The 26,886-nt window shown below is 39.3% G+C and overlaps 1 protein-coding gene across 8 annotated transcripts in view; it reads right to left on the bottom strand.

The window, feature by feature from the left end:
• Positions 1-239: 239 nt before the first annotated feature.
• ATE1 (arginyltransferase 1) overlaps positions 240-26,886 on the bottom strand; it is a 206,714-nt gene continuing 180,067 nt past the window's right edge. For all 8 annotated transcript variants that reach the window (XM_058435949.1, XM_058435948.1, XM_032176188.2 and 5 more), the window contains one exon: positions 240-996. In XM_058435949.1, the coding sequence (XP_058291932.1) occupies positions 818-996 (179 nt within the window). In that variant the 3' untranslated portion in view covers positions 240-817. The remainder of the gene's footprint in view (positions 997-26,886) is intronic.

Here is a 26,886-nt window from a genome sequence, read left to right as displayed (position 1 = left end):
ATTTCCTTTGGATGAGGCTTAGATCAAGGCAGGAACCAACATTTTTCTTTAAAAAAATTCAACTTCTTACATTTTTAGAAATAAAGCAAATAATATAACTAGAGTAATTATTTATTTTATTGTCCAAACTGGGATATTTTTTAGAGTAAAAGGGAGTACTATATTCTAGGGGAAAAAACTATGCCAAGACAACAGACATGAATAGGACTGTCCTGAACAAATGGATACCTGATGCTAGCTAACACAAGAGCCATTTTAATGTTTTATTTTTTCAAGTTCTCTATTAAACTACACAACATTTGGCAGCAATTTCATATTGAACACTGAGTAACAGCACAGTTTTGTTCTTGAGAAGACATATTTTCTAAGTGATGAAACGAACTTTCTACCTTCCCCATACTTAAGGTTTCCTAGCACAAGTTCAGTTTAAAATGGGCCTGAGGAAACAGTCTGTTTTAATTTCTCTAACAGAACCAAAAAAAAATGCATGACTGTGATTAAGTTACTTAGGTTCACTTCTTCATTTTACAAAATAAAAACAGGAGAATTTGAGCATATCTTGCCCTAGAAAGAATCCTCCAAAATGACAAACCCCAATTATGGGGGCTAGGTCATAATGCAGTTTTAAAATCTTTATATTAACTATGAGATTCTCACAGATACATTGCCACAAAATATTTTTTAAAAGCCACAGATAGTCAAAATAAAAAATGTCTAATTTGTGGGTGGTGACAGTTATTTCCCCACAGGTACTGAATATGTATCCTGGCACAAATTATCAGCACAACACAGGAACCCCCCGGCAGAGGTGAACAGGTCAGTTTCTGAACAGCAGCATCCGCTCGGAGCACTTCTGCCCCACCAGGCTGGCATACTGCAGAACAGCGGCCTCCTCACTTGGGTCTTTCTGCTGTTTCTTATAAACACCGTAAGGCATGATGGCTCTCTTGTGAAACACCTGCAATCGATCAGGTTCTGTACTGCGATCTTCATCCACTGCAACGACAAAAAATACTGATTTGTAAAATGTCACATATCAAACTTTTCATTTCCTTTTTTTTATTATTATTATACTTTAGGTTTTAGGGTACATGTACACAATGTGCAGGTTTGTTACATATGTATCCAGTCTTGCTCTGTCGCCCAGGCTGGAGTGCAGTGGCACCATCTCGCCTCACTGCAACCTCCACCTCTCAGGTTCAAGCGAGTCTCCTGACTCAGCTTCCCAAGTAGCTGGGATTACAGGTGTGCGCCACCACACTATGCTAATTTTTGTATTTTTAGTAGAGATGAGGTTTCACCATGTTGGCCAGGCTGGTCTCGAACTCCTGACCTCAAGTAATCCTCCCGCCTCGGCCTCCCAAAGTGCTGGGATTACAGGCTTGAGCCACTGTACCCAGCCTTCCTTTCTTAATTAAAAAATTTTTAACTTAAAACATAAAAATTATGTATTAAGATATCTTTGATGAGTATGTTCAAGTGAGTGTGGGCAGCATTAATATTAACACAAACTTGAGTATGTTAGCAATTAAGTAACAACTGCCATGCTGAAGGTGATAAAGACCCTCCAGGATGATAGCTGAAACATCAAGCAGAGACAAAGTGTGTCCAATTAAAACACTGGCCTCCTGCACCTTTATTATTTTCTGGCACATGATAAAGTTAACAACTCTCCGGCATCATTCCTGCATCTGATTTAAGTCCGTTTTGCCTCTCCCTGTACCAACATATTATCTGAAGTTTTAATCTCTGCACTGAAGCTTCTGGCTGACTCTGCAGTTGTGACTTACCAGGTCTAGACAATGCACCCTCATGGTCTTAGGTAGGAGGGCAGGTTCCTACAGCTTTCATGAAAGACGTGGAAAAGACTGTTGGTAGCTGCCACTATCTGTCTTTCTCTTCTTTCATATAAAACCAGCCCCGGTTTTCTTCAGGGCACACAGGTTACCCAGACAAAAGTCTGTTTCCCAGCCTTCCTGCGGCTGGGTGTGGGCTCATGACCAAGTTCTGGCCAATGGGATACAAGTGGAAGTGTTTTGTGGGTTTCCAGGCATCTTTTCCAAAGGATAGCTGACCTGTACCTTTTGCCGATTTTCAGCCTTTCCTTCATTCTGCTGCCTGGAACATGGACTTCATGGCAGGATCCCTACCCTCCACCTTGGAGTTTTGGGCTAAGAGCTTACTTTCAGTTCAGCCAAAACAAAATCTAGAAGGGACCTGGGCAACTGAGGACTTCATGGAACAAAACTGCCCTACCAGCTCCAGGTTGCCTATCTCTAGATATTTACGTTACAAATAAACTATTCTGTTTAACCCAATATTACCTTAGGTTTCTATTACTGGCAGTCACTCCTAATCCTAAAGAATATAGAGAATAATGTTACAGTATCTACTAAAATGTACAATGTTTTATATCACTGACTCAGTAAGTCTACTTCTAAGAACAATCCTACAGCAGTGGTTCCCAAGCCTGACTACATATTATAACCACCTGAGATTTTGAAAAATACCAAAGCCTGGATCCCCTCCCCAGAGACCCTAATATAAAAACTAGTCTGAATGGGACCTGAGCTTCGGTATTTTCTTAAGCCTTTTAAAGTGAGTTAAGAACCACAGGCCGGGTGCAGTGGCTCACGCCTGTAATCCTAGCACTTTGGGAGGCCGAGGTGGGCGGATCACGAGGTCAGGAGATCGAGACCATTCTGGCTAACACAGTGAAACCCCGTCTCTACTAAACAAAAATACAAAAAAATTAGCCAGGCATGGTGGCAGGCACCTGTAGTCCCAGCTACTCAGGAGGCTGAGGCAGAGCATAGCATGAACCCAGGAGGCGGAGTTTGCAGTGAGCCGAGATGGCGCCCCTGCACTCCAGCCTGGGTGACAGAGCAAGACTCTGTCTCAAAAAAAAAAAAAAAAAAAAAAAAAAAGAACCACTGTCCTAGAGAAACACCCATACAAGTGTTTCCATGCATGTATGAGGCTGTTTATGGCAACACTCTCTAATACTAGAAACTGGAAACAGCCTGAATGTCCATCGATGGAGACCTGGGTTAAGAGTTAAGGTATGTCCACAGAATGAGATGTTATACACAACTATTAAAAAGACAAAGGAAGATAGACTGTTAAGTGAAAGGGAAAAGTAGGCACAGTATAAACAATAGTTATTTTATTTAAAAGTCCAATATAAAAAATCTGGAGACATATATGTCAGCCTGTTAATAGAACTTATTGCTAACCCTTCCCTTTGCCCAGAATTACCCGCTTTCCCAGAGCACCAGACAACTCATCCTCTTACTCCCCTGATCACTGTCAGAGGGCTTCCCTGGACCCACATAAAATAGGAAATCCACTCTAGTTCTCCTTCATCTTTCTTCATAGCACTTACTGCCACCTGACGCATATATTTACTGCCTATTTCCCTTTCCATTAGGAATAAAGTGCTGTAAGAAGAAATATTTCAACTGTTTCGTTTGCTAATATGTCCCCAGTGCCTAGAACACTACCTAGCACACAGTGGAGGCTCCACAAATATCTGCTGCATCAATTTCTGGGAGTAGAATTAATTATAGACTTTCACACTGGGGGACACACACAAACTCATCATTTTTTTATATTCTATAAGACTTTTGTAATCTAAAAAATCGTTGTTTTTAAGGTTGATTTAAGCATTTTGTTTTTCTAATTTGAATCTCCTGAAAATAAAAATAGAAATGCCAGCTTCCTTTTCTATAAATCAACGGGACTGTTTTAGGAGATTTCTTAGTCTTCCAGCTATAAACTCCTATACCTAGTTCTCAAAGTCCAAAGCCAATGATCAACTTTTCACAGTACATTCACTACAAATTTAATCAAACATTTTACTGGATGTCCACTTCATACAAGGCTCTATGCTCTGAATACTTAAGTTAGATTACATCCCTTATTTTGTAATCGTGGCAAAAAAAAAAAGTTTATTCTTCCTCAACAGTCGTTGCTTTCTCTAAAGGGATATAAATTAATTAATCAGGAGAAATCATCCAAGGCTCAATTTCAAAAGTGACAGGCATCACACTCTTCTTCCGACATCTAAATGACAGTGTTCCTACTATATGAATTTATTTCAGAGGCTTGGCTGATCTCAATCATCTTAGAGAATGTCAGTTAGGGCATTCCCCCAAATGACTACATTCTATGCCTGTTTAGAGGTTTGTAGCAGGAGATGCAAGCTAATTATGTGCTGTTAGCCAAAAAGAAGTTCTACACTGGCAGAGAAGACCACAGTCTTTCATTGAGAACCAGCTTGGGATGGCATGGAGGGATGAGGAGAAAGGAACATTAACAATGCCAGCCAGAGGGCCTTCACATCCACAGAACTGAGTGCCATTGTCATTTTCTATTTTTAATTTGTCCAGGGACATATTCAAAGGAGATCAAGATGAAGATGGACATAAACTGTCAAGAGAAGGAACTTCTCAATATTGCTGTTTCATCTGCAGCTGCTTGCCCTCAGCTCCGTTCCTCGCCCTCCACCTGTTCTGCTCTGTATTGCAGGAGGCTGGCTCCTGCAGGCTCAGCTGGTCTCCAACTGGGTTCAGCCAGTAACAAGAGACTGGAGCTGGGGGAGAGAGAAGCAAGGGCATTTCCCCCCAAACCTCTCCTCTCTCTTCCATGGCTCTGCTTTTTGGAAGCTGCTCTAGCTGCTCTTGAAGTTGTCAGGGTTCTGGGTAGCCCTGACCCCTGGGCCCCCTTTCCTCTTCAGCGCAGGGTAGCAGCATCTTCCTGCTACGCTAATCTCTGGGTCACCTTTCTGTGCCTTGCTTGGCTCTCAGCAACACCACTGCCTGTTATCACCAATTCCTTGCATTAAATTTTCTCTGTTGTAAATACTTGAAGTGGTTTTGGTGTTCCTGGTTAGATCTTGATACACATATGAATTTCAAAATATGTTTCTTACAAATTACTTTATCCAACCAAAGGGGAAAGTCCACATACTTTGAAACAATTATATGCTTAACATGTACTAGGTTATCACATCCCTTACCAGGGTGAATGACAAACAAAGGAAGAGGCAGCACTTTGGTTCCTGCTGTCCATTGTAGATATTTTAATGTGTGCACATTGCAACATGAATAACAATCTCCACCATCTAAATGTGTCTAGCAGGAAAAAGGCAGATTCAAGCATGTTTAGGGTCTAATACAAATAAAAAAGTGAAGATCGGTGAGATCAGCAAGTGAAAAAGCAGCAAGAACAATGGCAAAACAAAATTTTCTAAATCTAAAACCTTGAATTTTTTAAATTGGAATTTTAAAGTATGTCTCTATTTATACAGAATGATGCTTAACAGTTTAAACCTTTATCCTAAAATATTTGGGGACAGATATACTTTAAGACCCCAATAAATGAAACACCCTAGCAAATAAGAATGTGAGATCTGATATGTCATTTTATCTAAAATAAAATGTCATCCTTTAATTTTTACTCTTTTCTGGTATGATATATACAAATAAAAATACAAGATTATGAAAAAACCTACCATTATGTATAATTTACAACAATTATTTTAAAGTGTATTCCCTGTGGAGAGCAGAAATTTTGTTTCATTTGTCAAAATATAGACTTCCATTCTATTTATTGAGATCACATGAAAAATCTCTAAAATTACACACTGTCGTATTTTTGGGAAACACTACAATATCTATGTTTCAACCACTGAATTCCAAATAGGCTTATGATGCCACTGATATCTATCTGTTAACAAACATATACAATTAAGTCTCCTAAACTTCTAATTTACAGCATTTTTATAGAGTTATGGCACAGAAATTAATCAAGTTCAATAGTTTTGTTTCTTTTTTTTTTAACCCCAAACACTTTTGAGGCCTAGAATTGTTCTGGATCAAGTTGTCAAATCCATAACAAAGTATCTTATAAAGCAGATATTGAGAAGCTATTCACTTTTTAATGTCATACATAATTATAAAAAAGTGATACTAATGAATTTTGAAATCCTCTCATTCTCTTCAATGTTAATGCATCCAAGTCACTTGGAAATCCAACTATATTTACCCTTAGTGTTCAAATCCTTCAGAAGCTTGTAGGATTGTTGTTTAATATCACAAGTAATGTGGTGTTAATTCTATCACCAATACACAGACTATGCTGAAACTTGATGGAAACTTTTTAATTAATTTACTAAAATATGACTTAATTTTGTCAACTGTCCCAAATTCTTTAGTTTTCCCATGAACACACTTTGACTATAAAAATGGCACAGAAACATCTAATAATATGTGTTGCTAGCATCTGCCAAGCTCCTGCCCATACCTTCCTTCAAACCTAACTGCTTCCCTGGGTTAATGTTCATAATGCCCAATGCACCAGGTTCTAACATTTCACAAAATCCTCAGTACTCAGGTAAGATTATACCTAATTCTGTAGTTACATTAATTCAAACTTAATTTGCACATTCTGTCAGGAACAATTTATTCAACCAAGAAGGTACACTCAGATATTAACATATAAGCAAATAAAAACACTTAGTTTCCCTTTAAAAATTAATACTAAAGCCTATCTTTTCTCACGTGAAAAACCCTTTAATTGTAACTCAAATTTAGAATTCTGCCTACCCAAAGAAATCAAGCTACAACTGCAGTACTTTAGAAAAAGGGAACACAGATCAACAAGACATGCAGTGATAGAAACAAAGGAAAGACACACTATCCATTTTTAAAAACTCTATCAAACTGAATGAACTCAACAAACTGTCTTGGAATTACTTATCAATTAATTAATGAATATTCAATAACAACATTAATTTTTAATTTTACATCATTTTTAGTCATCAAAGTAATGCCTGTGGTAAAATTCAAGTAACACAGAAATAAACAAAGCAGAGACTGATGTCAGGCCCCCATGCAGAACCCTCGCTTCTACAGTTTCCTCCTACCCTCACCAAACCCCCATCTAAGTCACCAGTGTTTTAACAATTTCATAAAATGCATTTAAATATTAAAATATAGAGTTTTGGATCACATTCTAGCAATACCTTAATTTAAGGAAGAAACATCAAATTACCCCTTCAGTGGGTATAATATATTAACTTGAAAAACTACTGATTATCATTACAGGCAAAACATACTTCTGTCTTCTGGGCTTAACGTTCTGTGGTCTTACACTCATTTAGTTACGTTCCTAAGAAAGGCAGATTCTAATTCTTAGCATATTCTACATAATTAACACTAAAACCTAAGCAAAATATACTTAAGCCATTAACAATAAATTATGATTTATATACTAAAGGAAAAAATGTACCCCAAATCCTTACAAAACCCCCTTATAATCATCTTTTCTTGCTTGCCTAATAAACGTCATCAGTGCCTGTAGACAAAAATCTCTATAGCTGAACCCACACAGCACAACAGGCCTTTTCTTAGGTGATCTTGAAGATAACAGAAAAATAAGCCATTTGGAGATTAAGGACCATGTGCCATTTCATCTAAGAAAAACTCTCAGCTTACTGAGATGTCTTAGAAATATGTTCCAACTAGAACTTCTTCCACTTTTCCTGTCTCTGATGTATCACAATCTAATTTCATACGATAAAAACCAAAGGCAATCCCGCAAACTCTCTTCTGAGATGAGCATTTGATCACTAGTGATATAAACATGTTGTCAACTCCATGAAATTTTAATCTTCAAGGAAAACTAGTGGGCAACAACTACATGATTTTTTCCCCCAACTTTTTATTCACAGGAGATGAACTGCGCAACACAGGTGCTTTCAAAGGACAAGAACCTAGAGATCAAAGCTTTACTTCTCCTTATGGGGATTTAACTCATTTGTTATTCTTAAAGAGACTTTATAACTTCTAGGCTTTCCAAAAGTTAATGAAAGTCTATTCTCTTAACTTCATTATTTACTGCTACATACAGCATTACTACATAAATAAAACAAGTTATATACTCCAAGGAAGACACATAAGTGGCAGATGGCTGGAGATAGCTGGACAAAACTGATTTAATAATTTAAAATTTTCCACAAATGAATGACAGCGGGAGAAATACCCTACAAAAACGCAACTCTGGAAGTTCAAAGTCAAGTATGATTTAGAATATTTTAAAGTGACAGGAGATATTAACAAATGTTTAATCTTTACGAGGGAGGGGACAGGAAAGGTGAGAAGAAAGGAAGCTTTTCAGTATAAAATAGCAAAAGAATAGGCCAAGAAATGCAGAGCAGTTGTGACAGAAATAACAAGGCTCCCCAGCCCATTCTTTAAGCCCATTTGGTGGGAGGCTCAGAAATTACTTTGGGACTCCAGCTGAGAAAATTACGCATGTTCATAAAGTAATACTGTTGTAATTTCACTCAGAATATTTTTGGTCAAAATGAAAACTAAGAAATATCTAAGCTTGTAAAATGTCATTTAATAACAGCTTTATTGTGATATAATTTACATACCAAGTAATTCACCCATTTAAATTATACAAACCAAGGACTTATAGTGTATTCAGAGTTGTGCAACCATAACATCTATTAGCAGTCAACATACTGAAGAACTGCCAGACTGTTTTCCAAAGTGGCTGCATCATTTGACATTCCCACCAGCAGTATACAAAGGTTCCAATTTCTCCACATCCTCATCAGCACTGCTATTAGCTGCTTTCCAGGTTGCAGCCTTCTTAGTGGGTGCATAGCAGTATCCTTTTGTGATTTTGATTTGCATTTCTCCAACAACTTATGATGCTGAGCATCTTTTCATGTGCTTATTGCCCATTCATGTCTTCTTTGAAATGTCTATTTAAATCATTTGCGCATTGTTAACTGGGTTGTCTTTTTACTGAGTTGCCAGAGTTCTTTACATATTCTGGTTACTAGATCCTTATTGAATGCATTATTTGGAAATACACTCTCTCATTCTGTGAATTATCTTTACACCTTCTTGACTGGGTCTCTGAAAGGACAAAAGTTTTACATTTTGATGAAGTCCAATTTATCTACTTTTTTTCTTTTGTTGCCTGTGCTTTTTGTATCGTATCCAAGAAAACACTGCCCAGTCCAAGGTGATTAAGATTTACTCCAACACGGCCGGGCACGGTGGCTCACGCTGGTAATCCCAGCACTTTGGGAGGCCGAGGCGGGCGGATCATGAGTTCAGGAAATCGAGACCATCCTGGCTAACAGGGTGAAACCCCGTCTCTACCAAAAAAATACAAAAAAAATTAGCCAGGCACGGTGGCGGCCGCCTGTAGTCCCAGCTACTAGGGAGGCTGAGGCAGGAGAATGGCATGAACCCGGGAGGCGGAGCTTGCAGTGAGCCAAGGTTGTGCCACTGCACTCCAGCCTGGGCGACAGAGCGAGACTCTGTCTCAAAAAACAAACAAACAGATTTACTCCAATGTATATTTCTTTTTTTTTAAATTTTATTATTATTATACTTTAAGTTTTAGGCTACATGTGCACAATGTGCAGGTTTGTCAATGTATATTTCTAAGGTTTTTTTTTTGGAGACGGAGTCTCGCTCTGTCGCCCGGGCTGGAGTGCAGTGGCACAATCTCGGCTCACTGCAAGCTCCGCCTCCCGGGTTCACGCCATTCTCCTGCCTCAGCCTCTCCGAGTAGCTGGGACTACAGGCGCCCGCCACCACGCCCGGCTAATTTTTTGTATTTTTAGTAGAGACGGGGTTTCACCGTGGTCTCGATCTCCTGACCTCGTGATCCGCCCACCTCGGCCTCCCAAAGTGCTGGGATTACAAGCGTGAGCCACCGCGCCCGGCCTCTAAGGTTTTTTTTGAGACGGAGTCTCCCTCTGTCACCCAGGCTGGAGTGAAGTGGTGCAACCTTGGCTCACTGCAAGCTCCCCCTCCCGGGTTCAGCCATTCTCCTGCCTCAGCCTCCCGAGTAGCTGGGACTACAGGCGCCCGCCATCACGCCTGGCTAATTTTTGTATTTTTAGTAGAGATGGGTTTCACCGTGTTAGCCAGGATGGTCTCGATCTCCTGACCTCATGATCTGCCCGCCCTGGCCTCCCAAAGTGCTGGGATTACAGGCGTGAGCCACCGTGCCCGGCATTTCTAAGAATTTTATAGTTTTAGCTCTTACATTTAGGTTCAACCCATTTTAATTTTTGTATATGGTGTAAAGTAGGGGGCCAATTTCATTTTTTTGAAAGACCTAGGACCATTTGTTGAAAGGCTGTATCCTTTTCACTGAATTGTCTTGGCATCCTTTTTGAAAACTAACTGACCATAAACATGAGGGTTTATTTCTGGACTCTCAACTCTAGTCCACAGATTTGTATGCCTACCTGCATGCCAGGACCACACAGTGTTAACTTTATTATTCCTTTTAAAGACTGTTTTGGCTATACTGGGTTCCTTTCATTTCCATGTGAATTTTATGATGGTCAGTTTCTGCAGGGAAGCCAGCTGGGATTTTAATAGATCACTGCTCTGAATCTGTAAATGAATTTGAGGAGTACTACCATCTTAACAATATTAAGTCTCCTGATCCATGGACATGGGATGTTTTCTTCACTTATTTAGGTCTTCTGTAATTTCTTTTAACAATGTTTTGTATTTTTCAGAATATAATTTTTGCATTGCTCTGTTAAATTTATTCCTAACAATTCTATTTTAATGCTATTGTAAATGCAACCGTTGACAATTTCATTTTTAAATTGCTCACTGTTTAAGTGTGTAGGATAAAATTGATTTCTGTGTATGCTGAACTCATTTATTATATTTGATAGTTCTTTACATTCTTTAGGATTTTCTATGTACAAGGTCATGTCATCTGAGAATACAGACAGTGTTACTTCTTCCTTTCCAATCTGAATGCCTTTTATTTCATTTTCTTGCTGAACTGGCATGGCTAAAATATAATTTTTCAAAGGAAAAAAATCTATGCAATTTAGTTAAACTCATGATATGTTGATTAAAAACAACACTGGTTCCCAAAAGTCACATAACAAAACATAAATCACATAATTTATCAAGATGATTCTAGCCAGAAAGAACTCCAGGTTAATTTTGATATTATGGTCATTTGGTATCAAAGTCCCGTAAAAGGTCACCAGAGAAAAGCAGAAAGAATGCAAAAATCAGGCAATTGCATACAAAAAACTCACATCAACTTTATCACCTCAGCACATGTACGCTGGTAGGATCTGTAAATACTGGCCAAGTAAAATGCCAATAAAATCTCTTATGATGATGAATAAGGACTCTCAAATTTCTATTCTGTGTTTTGACCCCTAAATACTCAGACACTTCCTATTTCACCGTTTATCTTTATCCTAATAAAGGCGAGGCTTAAAAACTCATAGAATATAATGAAAGAAATGTAAATTAAAACATGCTATTACAGAATTTCTCAAAGATGAGAGGGAAGTTGGTTTATGCGCTGGGGCTGGGCCAAAGAGACATTTGCGAGTTCAGGCGGGCAGGACTGGGCCAATTCTGGCCCATGTGGTCAAGAAATTAGTTACATACAAGGGAACTGAGCATATAAATAAATATACTGAGAAAATGGGGAGGCCAGATTTCTCAGTCAGAGAATGAAGCTACAGGTATGGAAAAGGAGAAGACTAGAACAAACTGTTGTGCCGGATTAAAATTCCAGATACTGGTGAAAACTCATGACTTTTATACACTGATATAGACACACAGATACACAGGTAGATATAAATGTGTGTGTGTAAACTCACATATATTGCCTAGATCTGTCTGCTGAGAGGGCTTAGAAGCAATGAAACCCCAGTAGCAATGAGCATACTTATTACTCACATCTTGTATTCTGAATATTACTCTTCACAAAAAATAACAAGGGCTCCTTGGAGACGTGACTAATTATAGAACTGAGTCAGAGAAAGTATAAGATGAGTCTGAAATATTTTGTGCCAGAAAGGAAGTGCTCAAAGAATGATGGGGACTCGTCAAAAGAAAACATGAGTCACCCTGAAAAGGCTCCTACTGGCCAAATCTGAGACAATTTGAGCATTCAAAATAAATAATGAAAGTAACATTTTTATAACACATTGATTAGAACGGGATTCCATGAGTCCAGGTCAATATAAACAACAAACAGACACGGAAAGAGGACTGCTTTTCCTTATTGTAGAATGCCAACTAATAAAGTAGAAGTAGTGATAAAATTAGAAAATCATCATTTGGCAGCCATCCCAGTAATAAGTGATTGAGGCAAGAATTGTCAATGGATGTAAAAACCAGTAGATATAAGTTTGACACAATAGGATATTTACACCATCTCAAGACAGCTTTCTACAAAATATTTACCAATTACTTATTAACATGTACAAAATACTTATCAACTTTACAGTGGAGAAACCTGGTACATTCCACTTTCCCAAGTGATAAAAATTCAAGTCACAGTAGAGAGATGAATGAACACTGTACACCTCCTGATATGATGCAATACAAACCCAGCATCACTTCTAGGGTGTTCTTGCCAAAGCTACATGACCTGAATCTAATTATAAAGAAATATTTGATGAACACAAATGAAAAACTACAAAGTGACTGGACTCTTCAAAAATATCGAGGTAACAAAAGACAAGGATATACTATTGTATTGTTCTAGACAAAAGGGGCCTAAAGAGACACAACAATAAATGTAACACAGGATCCTCACTTGAACCTTGGCTCTAAAAAAAAAGAGAGAAAAGTAACATAGGCTTGTGTATGTGTGTATGCATTTTTGTGTTATAAAGGACATTACAGGGAAAATCTGTAACACTTGTACAGGGTGTGTGGATTAGATAGTAGTAATATCTCAATGTTACTTTCCTGGTTTTGATAGCCATGTCTAGTAATGTAAAAAAAAGTGTCCTTGTTTTCAGCTAATACACACTGGGATACTGAAGGACAGTGGTGCAATATATCAGAAACTTATTCTCAAATGGTTTAGAAAAAAATACAGAGTAAAACAGAAAAAGTGATAAGGCAAATGTGGTAACACGTTAACAACTGGGGAATCTGAGTGAAGGGTATGCATATATGTTCTTTGTATTATTCTTGTCATTTTCCTGTAAATTTGAAATTTAAAAATAAAAAATGTGTATTAGTCCGTTTTTACACTGCTGATAAAGACATACCAAAGACTGGGCAATTTACAAAAGAAAGAGGCTTAACTGGGCTCACAGTTCCACGTGGCTGGGGAAGTCTCACAATCATGGCAGAAGGCAAGGAGGAGCAGTCACGTCTTACATGGATGGTGGCAGGCAAAGAGAGCTTGTGCAGGGCAACTCCCGTTTTTAAAACCACCAGATCTCATGCGACCCATTCACTATCATGAGACCAGCATGGGAAAGACCCACCCCCGTAATTCACCACTGGGTCCCTCCCACAACACACGGGAATTATGGGAGCTACGAGATGAGATTTGGGTGGGGACACAGAGCCAAACCATATCATTCCACCCCGGCTTCTCCCAAATCTTGTATCTTCACATTTTCAAACCAATTATGCCTTCCCAACAGTCCCCCAACATCTCAACTCATTTCAGAATTAACCCAAAAGTCCAAGTCCAAAGTCTCATCTGAGACAAGGCAAATCCCTTCCGCCTATGAGCCTGTAGAATCAAAACCAAGTTAGTTACTTCCTAGATACAATGGGGGTACAGGCATTAGGTAAATATAGCCATCCCAAATAGGAGAAATTGGCCAAAACAAAAGGGCTACAGGTCCCATGCAAGTCCAAAATCCAGCAGGGCAGTCAAATCCTAAAGTTCCAAAATGATCTCCTTTGACTCCATGCCTCACATCTGGGTCACTCTGATGCAACAGGTGGGTTCCCATGGTCTTAGGCAGCTCCGCCCCTGTGGCTTTTCAGGGTACAGCCTCCCTCCTTGCTGCTTTCACGGGCTGGTGTTGAGTGTCTTCAGCTTTTCCAGGTGCACGGTGCAGGCTGTTGGTGGATCTGCCATTCTGGGGTCTGGAGGACAGTGACTCTCTTCTCACGGCTCCACACAGTGGTGTCCCAGTAAGGACTCTGCGGGAGGGCTCCAATGCCACCTTTCCCTTCTGCACTGCCCTAGCAGAGGTTCTCCATGAGGGCCCCACCCCTGCAGCAAACTTTTGCCTGGGCATCCAGGCGTTTCCACACATCTTCTGAAATCTAGGCAGAGGTTCCCAAACCCCAATTCTTGACTTCTGTGCACCCACAGGCTCAACACCATGTGGAAGCTGCCAAGGCTTGGGGCTTCTACCCACTGAAGCAACAGCCTGAGCTGTACCTTGGCCACTTTTAGTCACAGCTGGAGTGGCTGAGATGCAGGACACCAAGTCCCTAGGCAGCACAGGGACCCTGGGCCCAGCCCATGAAACCACTTTTTTCCTCCTAGGTCTCCAGGCCTGTGATGGGAGGGGCTGCGGTGAAGACCTCTGGCATACCCTGGAGATATTTTCCCCTACCGTCTTGGAGATTAACATTCCGCTCCTCGTTACTTATGCAAATTTCTGCAGGCAGCTTGAATTCTCCTCAGAAAGTGGGATTTTCTTTTCTATTGTATTGTCAGGCTGCAAATTTTCCAAACGTACATGCTCTGCTTCTTATAAAACTGAATGCCTTTAACAGCACCCAAGTCATCTCTTGAATGCTTGGGTGCTTAGAAATTTCTTCTGCCAGATACCCTAAATCACCTCTCTCAAGTTCAAAGTTCCACAAATCTCTAGGGCAGGGAGAAAATTCCACCAGTCTCTTTGCTAAAACATAACAAGAGTCACCTTTGCTCCAGTTCCCAACAAGTTCCTCATCTCCATTTGAGACCACCTCAGCCTGGTCCTTATTGTCCATGTGGCTTTCAGGCCTTTGGTCAAAGCCATCCAACAAATCTCTAGGAAGTTCCAAACTTTCCCACATTTTCCTGTCTTCTTCTGAGCCCTACAAACTGTTCCAACCTCTGCCTGTTGCCCAGTTCCAAAGTTGCATCCACATTTTAGAGTATCTTTTCAGCAGCACCCCACTCCTGGTACCAATTTACCGTATTAGTCCGTTTTCAGGCTGCTGATAAAGACATACCTGAGACTGGGCAATTTACAAAAAAAGAGGCTTAATTGGACTTACAGTTCCACATGACTGGGGAAGCTTCACAATCATGGTGGAAGGCAAGGAGGAGCAAGTCACATCTTATATGGATGATGGCAGCAAAGAGAGCTTGTGCAGGGCAACTCCCATTTTTAAAACCATCAGATTTTGTGAGACCCATTCACTATCACAAAAACAGTACAGGAAAGACTTGCCCCCATAATTCAATCATTCACTCCCACTGGGTCCCTCCCACAACATGTGAAAATTATGGGAGCTACAAGATGACATTTGGGTGGGGACACAGAGCCAAACCATATCAAAATCCTAGTGCTAAACTGTGTTCTTCACCTTCCCATCATATTCCCTCATATTTGTGTGTATTCTGGAACGCAAGCATGGCATTTGTACTTTTTTCATTGTTAAATTTTGTTCTGACATATTCCCATCACTCCAGCCTACTGAAGTATTTTCATATTGTTTCTTTTCTTCTGACATGTTAAGAGATCCTTACCAGTTGCACAGTAACGGAAATGTGGCTATCAAAATAAAACTAAAAATGTTAAATAGGATAGGGTCCTGAGAAAAGGACAAAGAAGGTACTATACTTAATATAAGTATGTATATTTGTAGCTAATAATTTTTTTATCAAATACATTGAATCAGTTCATCTTAGGATCTATTATGTTCAGTTTGCCTATAAGTTTTTTGTTTTAAATCAATAGCTTTCAATTCTACCATATTTCACAGGTCACAAAAGCTATTACCATGATGGTAAATGGACAGGCAACCTCTTTAGGTCACAAAGCCAAATTCCCATTTACAATGAAAGGGAGTCATAATACTAATTTCCAAAGAATGAATTTGGCATTGGGTTGATCTTTGATTCTTTCCAAAAGAATTAAGCTAGAGACTTCCAAAAGTACCTTTAAGTAGCAATACCTCTGAAAATTTCCTGGAGCATAAAATTAAATTAGAAATTATAGTATTAATCTTAGGAACAAATACAAATTCACTTTCCTTTCAACAGTGTTGGTTTTCCTGTGGAGACAGGCTCTACTGGAGGAAACATAACCATACCTCATTTTGCTGGACTTTAGTGTGCTTCTCAGATATTGAGGGTTTTTTGTTTGTTGGTTTGTTTTTACAAATAAAAGATTTGTGGCAACCCTGCATTGAGAATAGGTGCCATTTTTCCAAGAGTAGTGTTTACTTGGTTTATCATGTCACATTTTGGTAATTTTCCCAATATTTCAAGTTTTCTCATTATTATTATATCTGTTATGGTGATCTATGATCAGTAAGCACTGATGTTAACTACTGTAATTGTTTTGGGGTATCACAAACTGTGCCCATGTAAGATGGCAAACTTAATTGATAAATGCTGTGTGTGTTCTGACTGCCCCACAGACCTGCCTTTCTGCTGTCTTTCTCCCTCTCCTTGGGCCTCCCGATTTCCTGAAACACAACAATATTGAAATTAGGCCAATTAAAAACCCTAAAAGGCTTCTAAGTGTCACAAGTCTCTCACTTTAAATTAAAGGCTAGAAATGATTAAACATGGTGATGAAGGCACACTGAAAGCTGAGACAGACTGATAGCTCTTGTGCCAAACGGCCAAGTTGCAAATACAAAAGAAAAGTTCTTCATGGAAATAAAAAGTGCTATTCCAGTGAACACACAAATCATAAGTAAAACAGCCTTATTGCTGATATGGAGAAAGTCTTAGTGATCTGGATAGAAGATCTAACCAGCCACAGCATTCTCTTAACTCAATGCCTAATTCAGAGCAAGACCCTAACTCTCTTCAATTCTGTAAAGGCTGAGAGGTAAGGACACTGCAGAAGAAAAGGCAGAAGCTAGGAGAGATTGATTCATGAGGTTTAAGGAAAGAAGCCATCTCCATAAAAGTACAAGGTGAAGCCGGCCAGCATGGTGGCTGATGCCTGTAATCCCAGCACTTTGGGAGGCTGAGGCAGGCGGATCACAAGGTCAGGAGATCGAGACCATCCTGGCTAACACGGTGAAACCCTGTCTCTATTAAAAATACAAAAAAATTAGCCGGACATGGTGGCAGGCACCTGTAGTCCCAGCTACTTGGGAGGCTGAGGCAGGAGACTGGCATGAACCCAGGAGGCAGAGCTTGCAGTGGGCCGAGACTGCGCCACTGCACTCCAGCCTGGGCAACAGAGTGAGACTCCATCTCAAAAAAAAAAAAAAAAAAAGAAAAAAGTACAAGGTGAAGCAGCAAGTGCTAATATAGAAGCTACAGCAAGTTACCCTGAAGATCTAGCCAAGATCATCAAGAAGGTGGCTACACTAAACAAGAGATTTTCAATGCAGATGAAACAGTCTACAATAAAAAAAAAAAGTCCCTCTTCTTCTACTGGAAGAAGCTGTCATCTGGGATTTTCACAGCAGGTGACTTTAAGTTGAAGCCAATGCTCATTTATCATACTGAAAACGCAAGGGTCCTTAAGAATTATGGTAAATTTTGTGCTTTATAAATGGAACAACAAAGCCTAGATGACAGCACATCTGTTTACAGAATAGTTCTCTCTGCAGCATATTTTACTGAATATTTTAAGCCCACTGTTGAGACCTAGTGCTCAGTTTTTCTGATTCCTTACCAAATACTGCTCATTGGCAATGTGCCTGGTCACCCAAGAGTTCTGATGAAGTTATACAAGATCAGTGTTGTTTTCATGCCTGCGAACACAATAACCATTCTGAAGCCCATGGATCAAGGAGTATTCTCAATTTTCAAGTCTTATTAGTTAAGAAATACATTTCCTAAGGCTATAGCTACCACAGAAGTGATTCCTCTGATAGACTTGGGCAAAGTAAACTGAAAACCTTCTGGAAAGGACCCACCATTCTAAATGCCATTCAGAACATTTATTATTCATGGGAGGAAGTCAAAACATCAACATTAACAGACATTTGGATGAAGTTGATTCCAAACCTCATGGATGACTTGGAGGGGTTTGAGAATTCAGTGGAGGAAGTTACTGAAGCTGTGGTCAAAACAGTACAATTAGAAATAGAAGTGGAGTCTGAAGATGTCACAAAATGCTGCAATCTCATGATAAAACTTGCATGGAGGAGGAGTTGCTTCTTATGGAAGAGCAAAGAAAGTGATTGCTTGAGACAAAATCTACTTCTGGTGAAGATGCTGCAAATATGGTTGAAATGACAATAAAAAACTTAAAGAATATTAGATAAACTTAGTTGATAAATCAGCAGCAAGATCTGAGAAGACTGACTCCAATTCTGAAAGAAGTTCTACTGCTATCAAACAGCACTGCATGCTACAGAGAACTCTTTCGTGAATGGAAGAGTTAATTGATGCAGCACAGTTCTTTGTTGTCTTATTTTAAGAAACTGCCACAGCCACCCTGCTATAGTTCACGTTTGTCCTCCCAAACATCATGTTGAAATTTGATGTCCAATGTTGGACGTGGAGCCCAGTGGGAGGTGTTTGGTGGTGGATCCCTCATTTACAGATTAATGACCTGGAGCAGGGGAGGCGAGTTCTCATTCTATTAGTTCCCACAAGAGCTGGTTGCTAAGAAGAGCCTGCCACCTTCCTCTCCTCTCTCTTGCTTCCTCTCTTGCCATGTGATCCCTGCATATGCCATGGCTCTGCTCTGACTTCCACCATGGGTGGGAGCAGCTTGAGGCCCTCATCAGAAGCTGAGCAGGTGCCAGTGCCAAGCTTCATGCACAGCCTGCAGAACCCTGAGCCAAATAAACCTCCTCTTTATAAACTACCCAGCCTCAGATACTCCTTTACAGCAACACCAAAGACACGTACCAACCTTCAGCAAGCACCACCCTGTGATTAGTCAGCAGCTGTCAACATCAAGGCAAAACTCTTTATCAGCAAAAACATTATGATTCGCTGAAGGCTCAGATGATCATTAGCAATAAAGCACTTTTAAATTAAGCTACGTATGACAGTTTTTTTTCCAACATAATGCTATTGTGCACTTAATAGACTACAGCATAGTGTAAACATGACTTTTATATGCACTGGGAAATCAAATAATTTGTGTGACTTGCTTTATAGCAGTGATCTAGAGCCGAACACATATCTCTAAGGCATGCCTGTGGTATAACCCCAATTTTCTGGGAAATTTAGGGTGCTCTAATCTCTGAAGAGGATCCCCTTTCTGACTTCCCTAGCCCTGCCTCCCAAACTCCTTTTTTTACATCATCACAAGTCCCAATATAGAAATCCATCCTCTTCCCCATTCCTGGTCTCAGCCCAATCTGTATATAATCTCTGTAAATTACAGTATCTCCTATAATCGATTTTTTCTCTATATTAGTTCCTTTTCACTAACTTTTACAAAAGCTTAAGACTGCCATCTGGGACAAACAAACTTTCTGTGATCCCCTTCTCATCCTCTAGTTATCTTAATTCTATTTTTCTTTCCTTCTCTAAAGAGTATTTACTTAACGGCCATTCCCTCATCTCCCACTCACTCTACAATCTATTTCAAAGTGTATCTTGGCCCAGTCACCTTCACTCTGTTCACTGAAGTCAAAGTGGTCCCCTTGGTCTCGAACAAAATGGATACATTTCTGTCTTCGTCACCTTCAGCAAAGCATATCAGAAAACCAGGTCATCCTCCTTGAAACCCACTCTGCCTTCAGCTTTCCTGACACTATTTATCATGGGTTTTCTCTCGCCCCAGGGCAATCCTTTTTCATTGACTGACTTCTCCATTCTTTACCTATTAAATGTTAGAAGTTATATAGTGTCCTTTTCTAGGTCCTCCTCTCATTGCTCTGCACTTTCTCCCTAGAAAATTGCACCCATGCTGTGGATTCAACTACCATGTGTAGATTCAATGACCATGTTTAAGTCTGGCCTCCAAATCCTCAGGAGACTTGGTAATACTACAGCAGGTTCTCAAACAGAGTTGTTTCACTGGTCGCTTCACTATAACATTGCTGAAAAAAAATGTATCTCCAGCCAGGGCCACTGTGTGGCGTGAGCCCACTCCCCCATGTCTGTGTGGATTTTCTCAGGGTACTCCAGTTCCCTGCCACATCCCAAAGATGTGCATATTTGGCGAACTGGTGGGTCTAAATGGTCCCAGTGTGAGTGAGCGTGGTGAGTGTGCATGTGCCCTGCGAGGGGATGGCATCCTGTTGAGGACTGGTTCCACTTTGTGCCCTGAGCTACGGGGATAGGCTCCGGTCTCTTGACACTTGGAACTGGAATCTTGTCTTACTAGCTTTTACGAATCTTAAATGTACATATAGCTCACATTTATTTCAATGTTTAATATTAGAAGCGTTTCAGTTTTTAGAAATTTGGTCATACTTCTGTGAACAGAAATATTCTATAGGAACTTAACTCTTGTTTATATCAATTAAACCTATGATAAAATTGACTTCATTATATATTAGTTCGCTTAAAGTCACCTTTTCCAAGAACCTATTGATGATGTTAACTGAAGACTTACTGCGGATGATGTGAGGGTAGGACACTAGTGTACAATTTGCCTTTTAGAGGCAAATTCACATTGTTTTTAGCAGAGCAATTCCACTTTTAGGAATCTGTCCTACAGAAACATTAGTATATATGCAAAAGGATGTATACTTAAGGGTATGGTTTATGATAGCAAAATTGAAAACCTGAAAGTACACCAAAGTGGAGACTTATTATCAGTAATGTAGTATGCAATAACCATATGATCTAGTAATTGTGCTTCTTGGTATTGATCCAAATGAATTGAAAACTTATGTCTATACAAAAATACACAAAAAATGTTTACAGCAGCTTTACTCATAATTGCCAACAAGTGGAAACAACAAACATGTCCTTCAATAGGTAAACAGATCAACTCTGGTACTATACCTGACAGAATATTATGCAGCAATAAAAAGAAATGAATTATCAAGCCACATAAAGATAGGGGGGAACTTCAAATGCATTTAATGAAGAAAGCCAATCTGAAGAGGCCGTATTACTGTTGGTTTCCAATTTTATGACATTCTGGAAAAGGTAAAACTACGTAGACAGTAAAAGAATCAGGGGTTGCCAGAGGATGGAGGTGGGAAGGGAGGGATGAACAGATGCAGCACAGGAGATTGCTAGGCCTGTGAAACTCCTCTGTAGGATACACATCATACATGTCATTAGACATCTGCCAAAACCCAGAGAATGGGCAACACAAAGAACGTACCCAGCCGGGCGCAGTGGCTCACACCTGTAATCCCAGCACTTTGGGAGGCTGAGGTGGGCAGATCACTTGAGGCCAGGAGTTTGAGACCAGCCTGGCCAACATGGTGAAACCTCCACTCTACTAAAAATAAAAAAATTAGCCAAGCACTGTGGCGCACGCCTGTAGTCCCAGCTACTTGGGAGGCTGAGGCACAAGAATTGCTTGAACCCAGGAGGCAGAGGTTGCATTGAACTGTGATTGTGCCACTGCACTCCACAGCAACACAGAAAGACCCTGTCTTGAAAAAATAAAATAAAAGGAACATATCCTCATGCAAACTACGGACCTTAGTTAACAATAAGGGATCAATATTGGCTCATCAGCTGTAACAAATGTAGCACACCAATGCGAGATGTTAATGACGGGGGGCTCAGGGAAGGGCGTTGGAGGGCACAGGGAACTCTGTGCTTTCTGCTCAATTCTTCTGTGAACCTAAAGCTGTTTAAAAAAAAAAAAAGTCTACTAATTAAAAAAATGTAAGCCATTAACAACAGGGGAAGCTGGGTGTGAGACAATGAGAATGTTCTACACCATATCTTTGCCATTTTTCTATAAATCTACAACTGTGATAAGATATGATTTATCTTTACAAAGGCTGGGCACAGTGGCTCAGACATGTAATCCCAACACTTTGGGACGCCAAGACAAGAGAATTGCTTGAGGCCAGGAATTTGAGACCAGCCCAGGCAACATAGCAAGACCTTGTCTGCACTGGTTTCTGCAAAAAAAAAAAAAAAAAAAAAAAGATTGAGGAAGTTCTTTATGTAACATTGGGGAATGATTTTCAAGATATCCTAATTTTAATGTAAAAAACAAGCCACAGGATATTTTTGGTATGACTTAATTATAACTACATAAATTGTATGTCTAAATAGCTGATATAATTAAAAAACTTAAAATCAGTTACACAGAAAAAGAGCCCAAAGCCTCCCTACTGAACCTCAAGGTTTTCTGAGTTTATGCTTTGCTGAAGGTGACTCTGCTTACCTGTGCAGAGTGAGGGGCAGAGATGTGTATGCTACCTGCACATTTACTGGAATGTGCTGTAGAACTGTGACTTTCCACATCAAATCATCAGTAATAACAAGCATATAATCACTCATGTGTTGCTGCTTCTAGAAGAACTGTTGTCTAGAGAGTTAAAGTGCTGGAGAATATGAAGTGTCTGGCATAAGGTGGGTGCTAAAGAAGGATAGCAGGGCCATCATTACTGTCGATCTCCAAGTAGTGCCACTTTTTTAGAACCACCAAGAACTCACACTTCTGTCAATCAGACTTCATCGAAAGAGAGTGCTTACTGCTGCCTTTACCACTTGCCGCTGTGTGCCAAAGCTGGGTAGACAGAACAGGGAGGTCACTGGCAGGGCACTGCTTACTGTGTTCTCTCTGGCTCACTTCCTGCTGGAAACAGAGGAAGGAGCTTCTGAAGGTGCAGAGTCCCCCAGATAGTGCTGGCCACAGGCCGGGACCTACCGCTCAATGAGAAGTCACCTCTGAGGGTTCATCCACCCTTCAGTACAAATGCATGGTCAAGGAGGCAGCAGAAAAAAAGCTCTGCCAGACTCTCAAAGAAAATACGTAAGAAACACAGTAAGCTCAATTTCAGTGCAGTGATTCTCAGCTCTGGCTGCATATTCGAATCTCGGGGAGGTTTAAAATATGCTGATGTTCGGATATACTGCAGAACAATTAGACTATGTGCGAGTGGGGCCTACAGATAAATAATGATGTGGAAAAAATCCGCATCATATATTCAGATATATACAAAGCCTTAAAAAATATCAGTGCACAAATCTAAGGGTGTATTAACAATTTATTGCCACTTGGCTTTAAAAATAATGCTCCAGGACAGAAAGTTACTAACAAACCAAAAATGTGGCAAGAAAACTCCCATACTGCCACATTCATGTGGGGATTTTTCATTTCTGCTCCCACTAAGGCTTCAAAATAGACAGAATGACACTCAGGTGCAAATAAGAACATACAAAATAACCTCAGCTGTCACTTAATATCTTAGTGCAATATTCTGATTCACTATTTTGGTATTAGAAGTTAGCAGACTTCCATTTAATTTTATTGGCAAGTTGATAAAGTGAATCTGTGGGGGCTAAAAAAACCAATAGATTAACAATAGGTTAAAAAGGGAGGAGGAGGAAGACAGATATTGATGGTCCCTTAAATATCAATTTCAGAAGATCAGGAGTAGGAGACTGCCATGGTGCTATCATATATTATAATTGTCTCTATTATTATGACAGCTTTACTCTTGTAAAACTTGGTTTTCTTTTCTGAATTTTTAAAACTAAAACTGCCTGCTATAATGTCTCTGGAAGTTATTATAGTAAGCAGTATTAGAATGATACAAATAAGCCTTTTGTAAAACTTGGATCAGATTTTATAAGGTTCAAGTTTTACCAGGCAGTAAATTAATTTTAGATTTTCTCAATTAGCTCTCAAATATTAACTATCTGCGACACGCTTAATATTCTTCATGGTGGAGTCAGACGTGCACAGCTAAAATAAGGGTGATAGTTTATGCATTCCTAACTAGTAGGCAACCATAAGACAGGGGGCCTTCCACTCCAGGAAGATGAGGGAGACCTACTTTTCCCTATCCTCCCTACTAAGTACAACTGGAAACTCAGGACGTTATGTATCAAACAACCCTACAAAGACTCTGAAAAGTGAGAGAAGACGGTAGCCCAACTGAGGATTCTGAGACTCGAGGAGTGACACAGTGATAAACTCCCTGGGTTTTCTTTTTGCCTCATCTATTCCAGGCAAAACACTGAAAAAGTTGGCAACTCTGAAAACCCAACGCACACAGACCAAAAAATCCCCCAAATTTGGGGATTTTTGGCTCCCTCTAGCCAAAGTACCAGGAAAGGGGCGGCCTACACAAAAAGCAAAACAAAAACAAAAAACCTCCTAGATAATAATCTCAAAAAACACAAACTGCCATAATTCAGCCAATATGAAATGGATAAGTGCCCTATAAAGAGTGAAGAAATTAAATTTATAATTAAAAATCTGAAAATCTCCATCCCCAATGGCATAGAGAGAATGAGGTTTCCACCACTTGTTCATGCTCCAGAATGCCCTGGAAAGTTCTAACAAACATTTAAAGAATTAAAACCCATTCCATACAATCCCTTTCAGAGAATAAAAGAGGAGGAAATCCAAACTAGATAAAGACAGTACAAAAAGACAAAACCAAAGACCAGTATCCCCTTATGAACATAAATGTAGAAGTCCTTAACAAACTACTAGAAAACAACTCAGCAACATACAGAAGAATTACACACCATGACCAGCAGGGCTTATTTCAAGAATTCAAGGCTGGTTCAGTATTAAAGACCAAATCAATGCTATCCACCATATTAACAGTTTAAAGAAGAAAAATCACCTGACACAATTCAACAACCATTCATGATAAAAACTCTCAGAAAATGATGAGTAGAGGGGAACGTCTTCAACTTGATAAAAAACATCTACAAAAGCCCTATAGCTAATATCTTAAAGGTGAATGAATGAATGCTTTCCCCCTAAGATCAGAAAAAAAGTAAGGGTGTCTCCTCTCATCATTTGTATTCAAAATAGTACTGGAAGTTTTGGCCAGTGCAATAAGGCAAGAAAAAAAACTAAAAGGCAGACAGACTGTAAAGGAAGAAATAAAACCGTTTCTATTTGCAGATGACATGATATTCTATGTAGAAAATCTCAACAACCCTCCAAGAACTACACAAGTTCAGTGAAGTAAAAGTATACAAAATCACTACATAGAAACTAGCTGCACTGCAATCACATCTGATAAAATTAATATCCATAATATTTAGAGAACTAAGTTTCTTCACCAAAGAAGATACACAAATGGCCAATAAGCACATGAAAAGGTGATCAACAACATTAATCATTTAGGGAAATGTACATCAAACCCACAACTCTTACTCATTAGGACGGCTACTGTAAGTGTTGGTGAGGATATGGAGAAATTGGAACTCTTGTGCACTACTGGTGGGAATGTAAAATGGTGCAGTTGCTATGTTCTTTGGGAAATCAAAAATAGCATTACCATATGACCCACCAATCTCATTTCTAGATGTATATACAAAAGAAATCAAAGCAAGAACATGAACAGTTATTTGTACATCCACGTTCATAGCAGCATCATTCATAACAGCCAGAAGGTGAAGCAACCCAATGGATGAACGGATAAACAAAATGTGATATATACATACAACCTTTAAAAGAGGTAAAATTCTAATATATGCTACAACATAGATGAATCTTGTAGAAATTATGCTAAGTGAAATAAACCAGTCACAAAAAATACTGTATGACACCACTAATTTTTGGTACTTAGAGAGGTCAAATTTATAGAGACAGAAAGCAGAATGGTGGTTGCCAGGAGTTGGAGATGGGAAGAATGGAGATTTATTGTCTAATAAGTCACAGAGTTTGTTTTGCAAGATGGTAAAAATTTCGTAGATGCAAAACAGTGTGAATGCACTTAAAAAGTCAATAGTATTCCAATATACTAACAATAAACACATAGGAACTGAAATGAAAATATACAATTTATAGTTGTTTAAAAAAACTTAGGTGTAAATCTAAAAGAATATGTATAGGACTCTGAAAGTTGATTACACAAATTGGGCCATTCTTGTCATACCTAAGTAGGTCAGAGTGGAGGGGCCGGGCGGGGGAGGGGGAATCACTCAGGGCACATAGCACCAGCTCCAATAATTGAATTTTCCACAAGCCCAGCTGCTGAAATGGCCTGCTATAGCCCTAAGACCAGTTTCACCAAGTAGCTGCTGAAACCACCTGCTGTGACTCTAAGACCAGTTTTACCTGCCACTTTCATTCACCAATCAGAGATTGCCAGCTTCCAAAAGCTTTCCTAGTGTCAATGTTTCTTCAACACATTACATGACATTTCTCTTTCTAATAATATGCCCAACCTTCTGTTTGTTCCTGGGACATACAGAAGATCACCGTGGTCTGTATGTATGCCCTAAATCGCAATTCTGTGATTCCTAAATAAATGTTAATTTAGAGATTTATTTTATTTTGACTTTGTCAACTTACATGCTGAAAACTACAAACTGTTGATGAAAAAAATCAAAGCTCTGAATAAATGGAGAAACAACCCATGTTCATGGGTCCAAAGGCTCATAGTACAGATGTCAATTCTCCCCAAATTTATATATAGATTTAACATAATTCCTATCAAAAGTCTCTGTAAGAATTTTTATAAAGAGAAGCAAGAGTATTCTAAAATTTATATGGAAAGGCAAAAGAGCTACAGTAACTAAAATAATTCTGACAAAGACTAATGGGAGAATAATTTTTCCCTAATTTCAAGACTTTTAAAAATATAGATACAGAAATCAAGACTGTGTAGTATTGGTGGAGGACAGACATATAAATCTATGGAAGAGAATAAAGAACCCATAATAGCCCCACACAAGTATGGCCAACTAATTTTTGACAAAGTTGCAAAAGTAATTCATGAAGGAAGAGGAGCTTTTCCAACAACTAGTGTTGGAGCAACTGGGTATCAACCAGCAAAAAAGTAAACTTAAAGCTAAAGCAACTGGGTATCAACCAGAAAA

Source organism: Hylobates moloch, unplaced genomic scaffold (assembly GCF_009828535.3).
Source record: "Hylobates moloch isolate HMO894 unplaced genomic scaffold, HMol_V3 SCAFFOLD_3, whole genome shotgun sequence".
Taxonomy (NCBI): domain Eukaryota; kingdom Metazoa; phylum Chordata; class Mammalia; order Primates; family Hylobatidae; genus Hylobates; species Hylobates moloch.
This window is presented reverse-complemented; position numbering and strand designations above follow the sequence as displayed.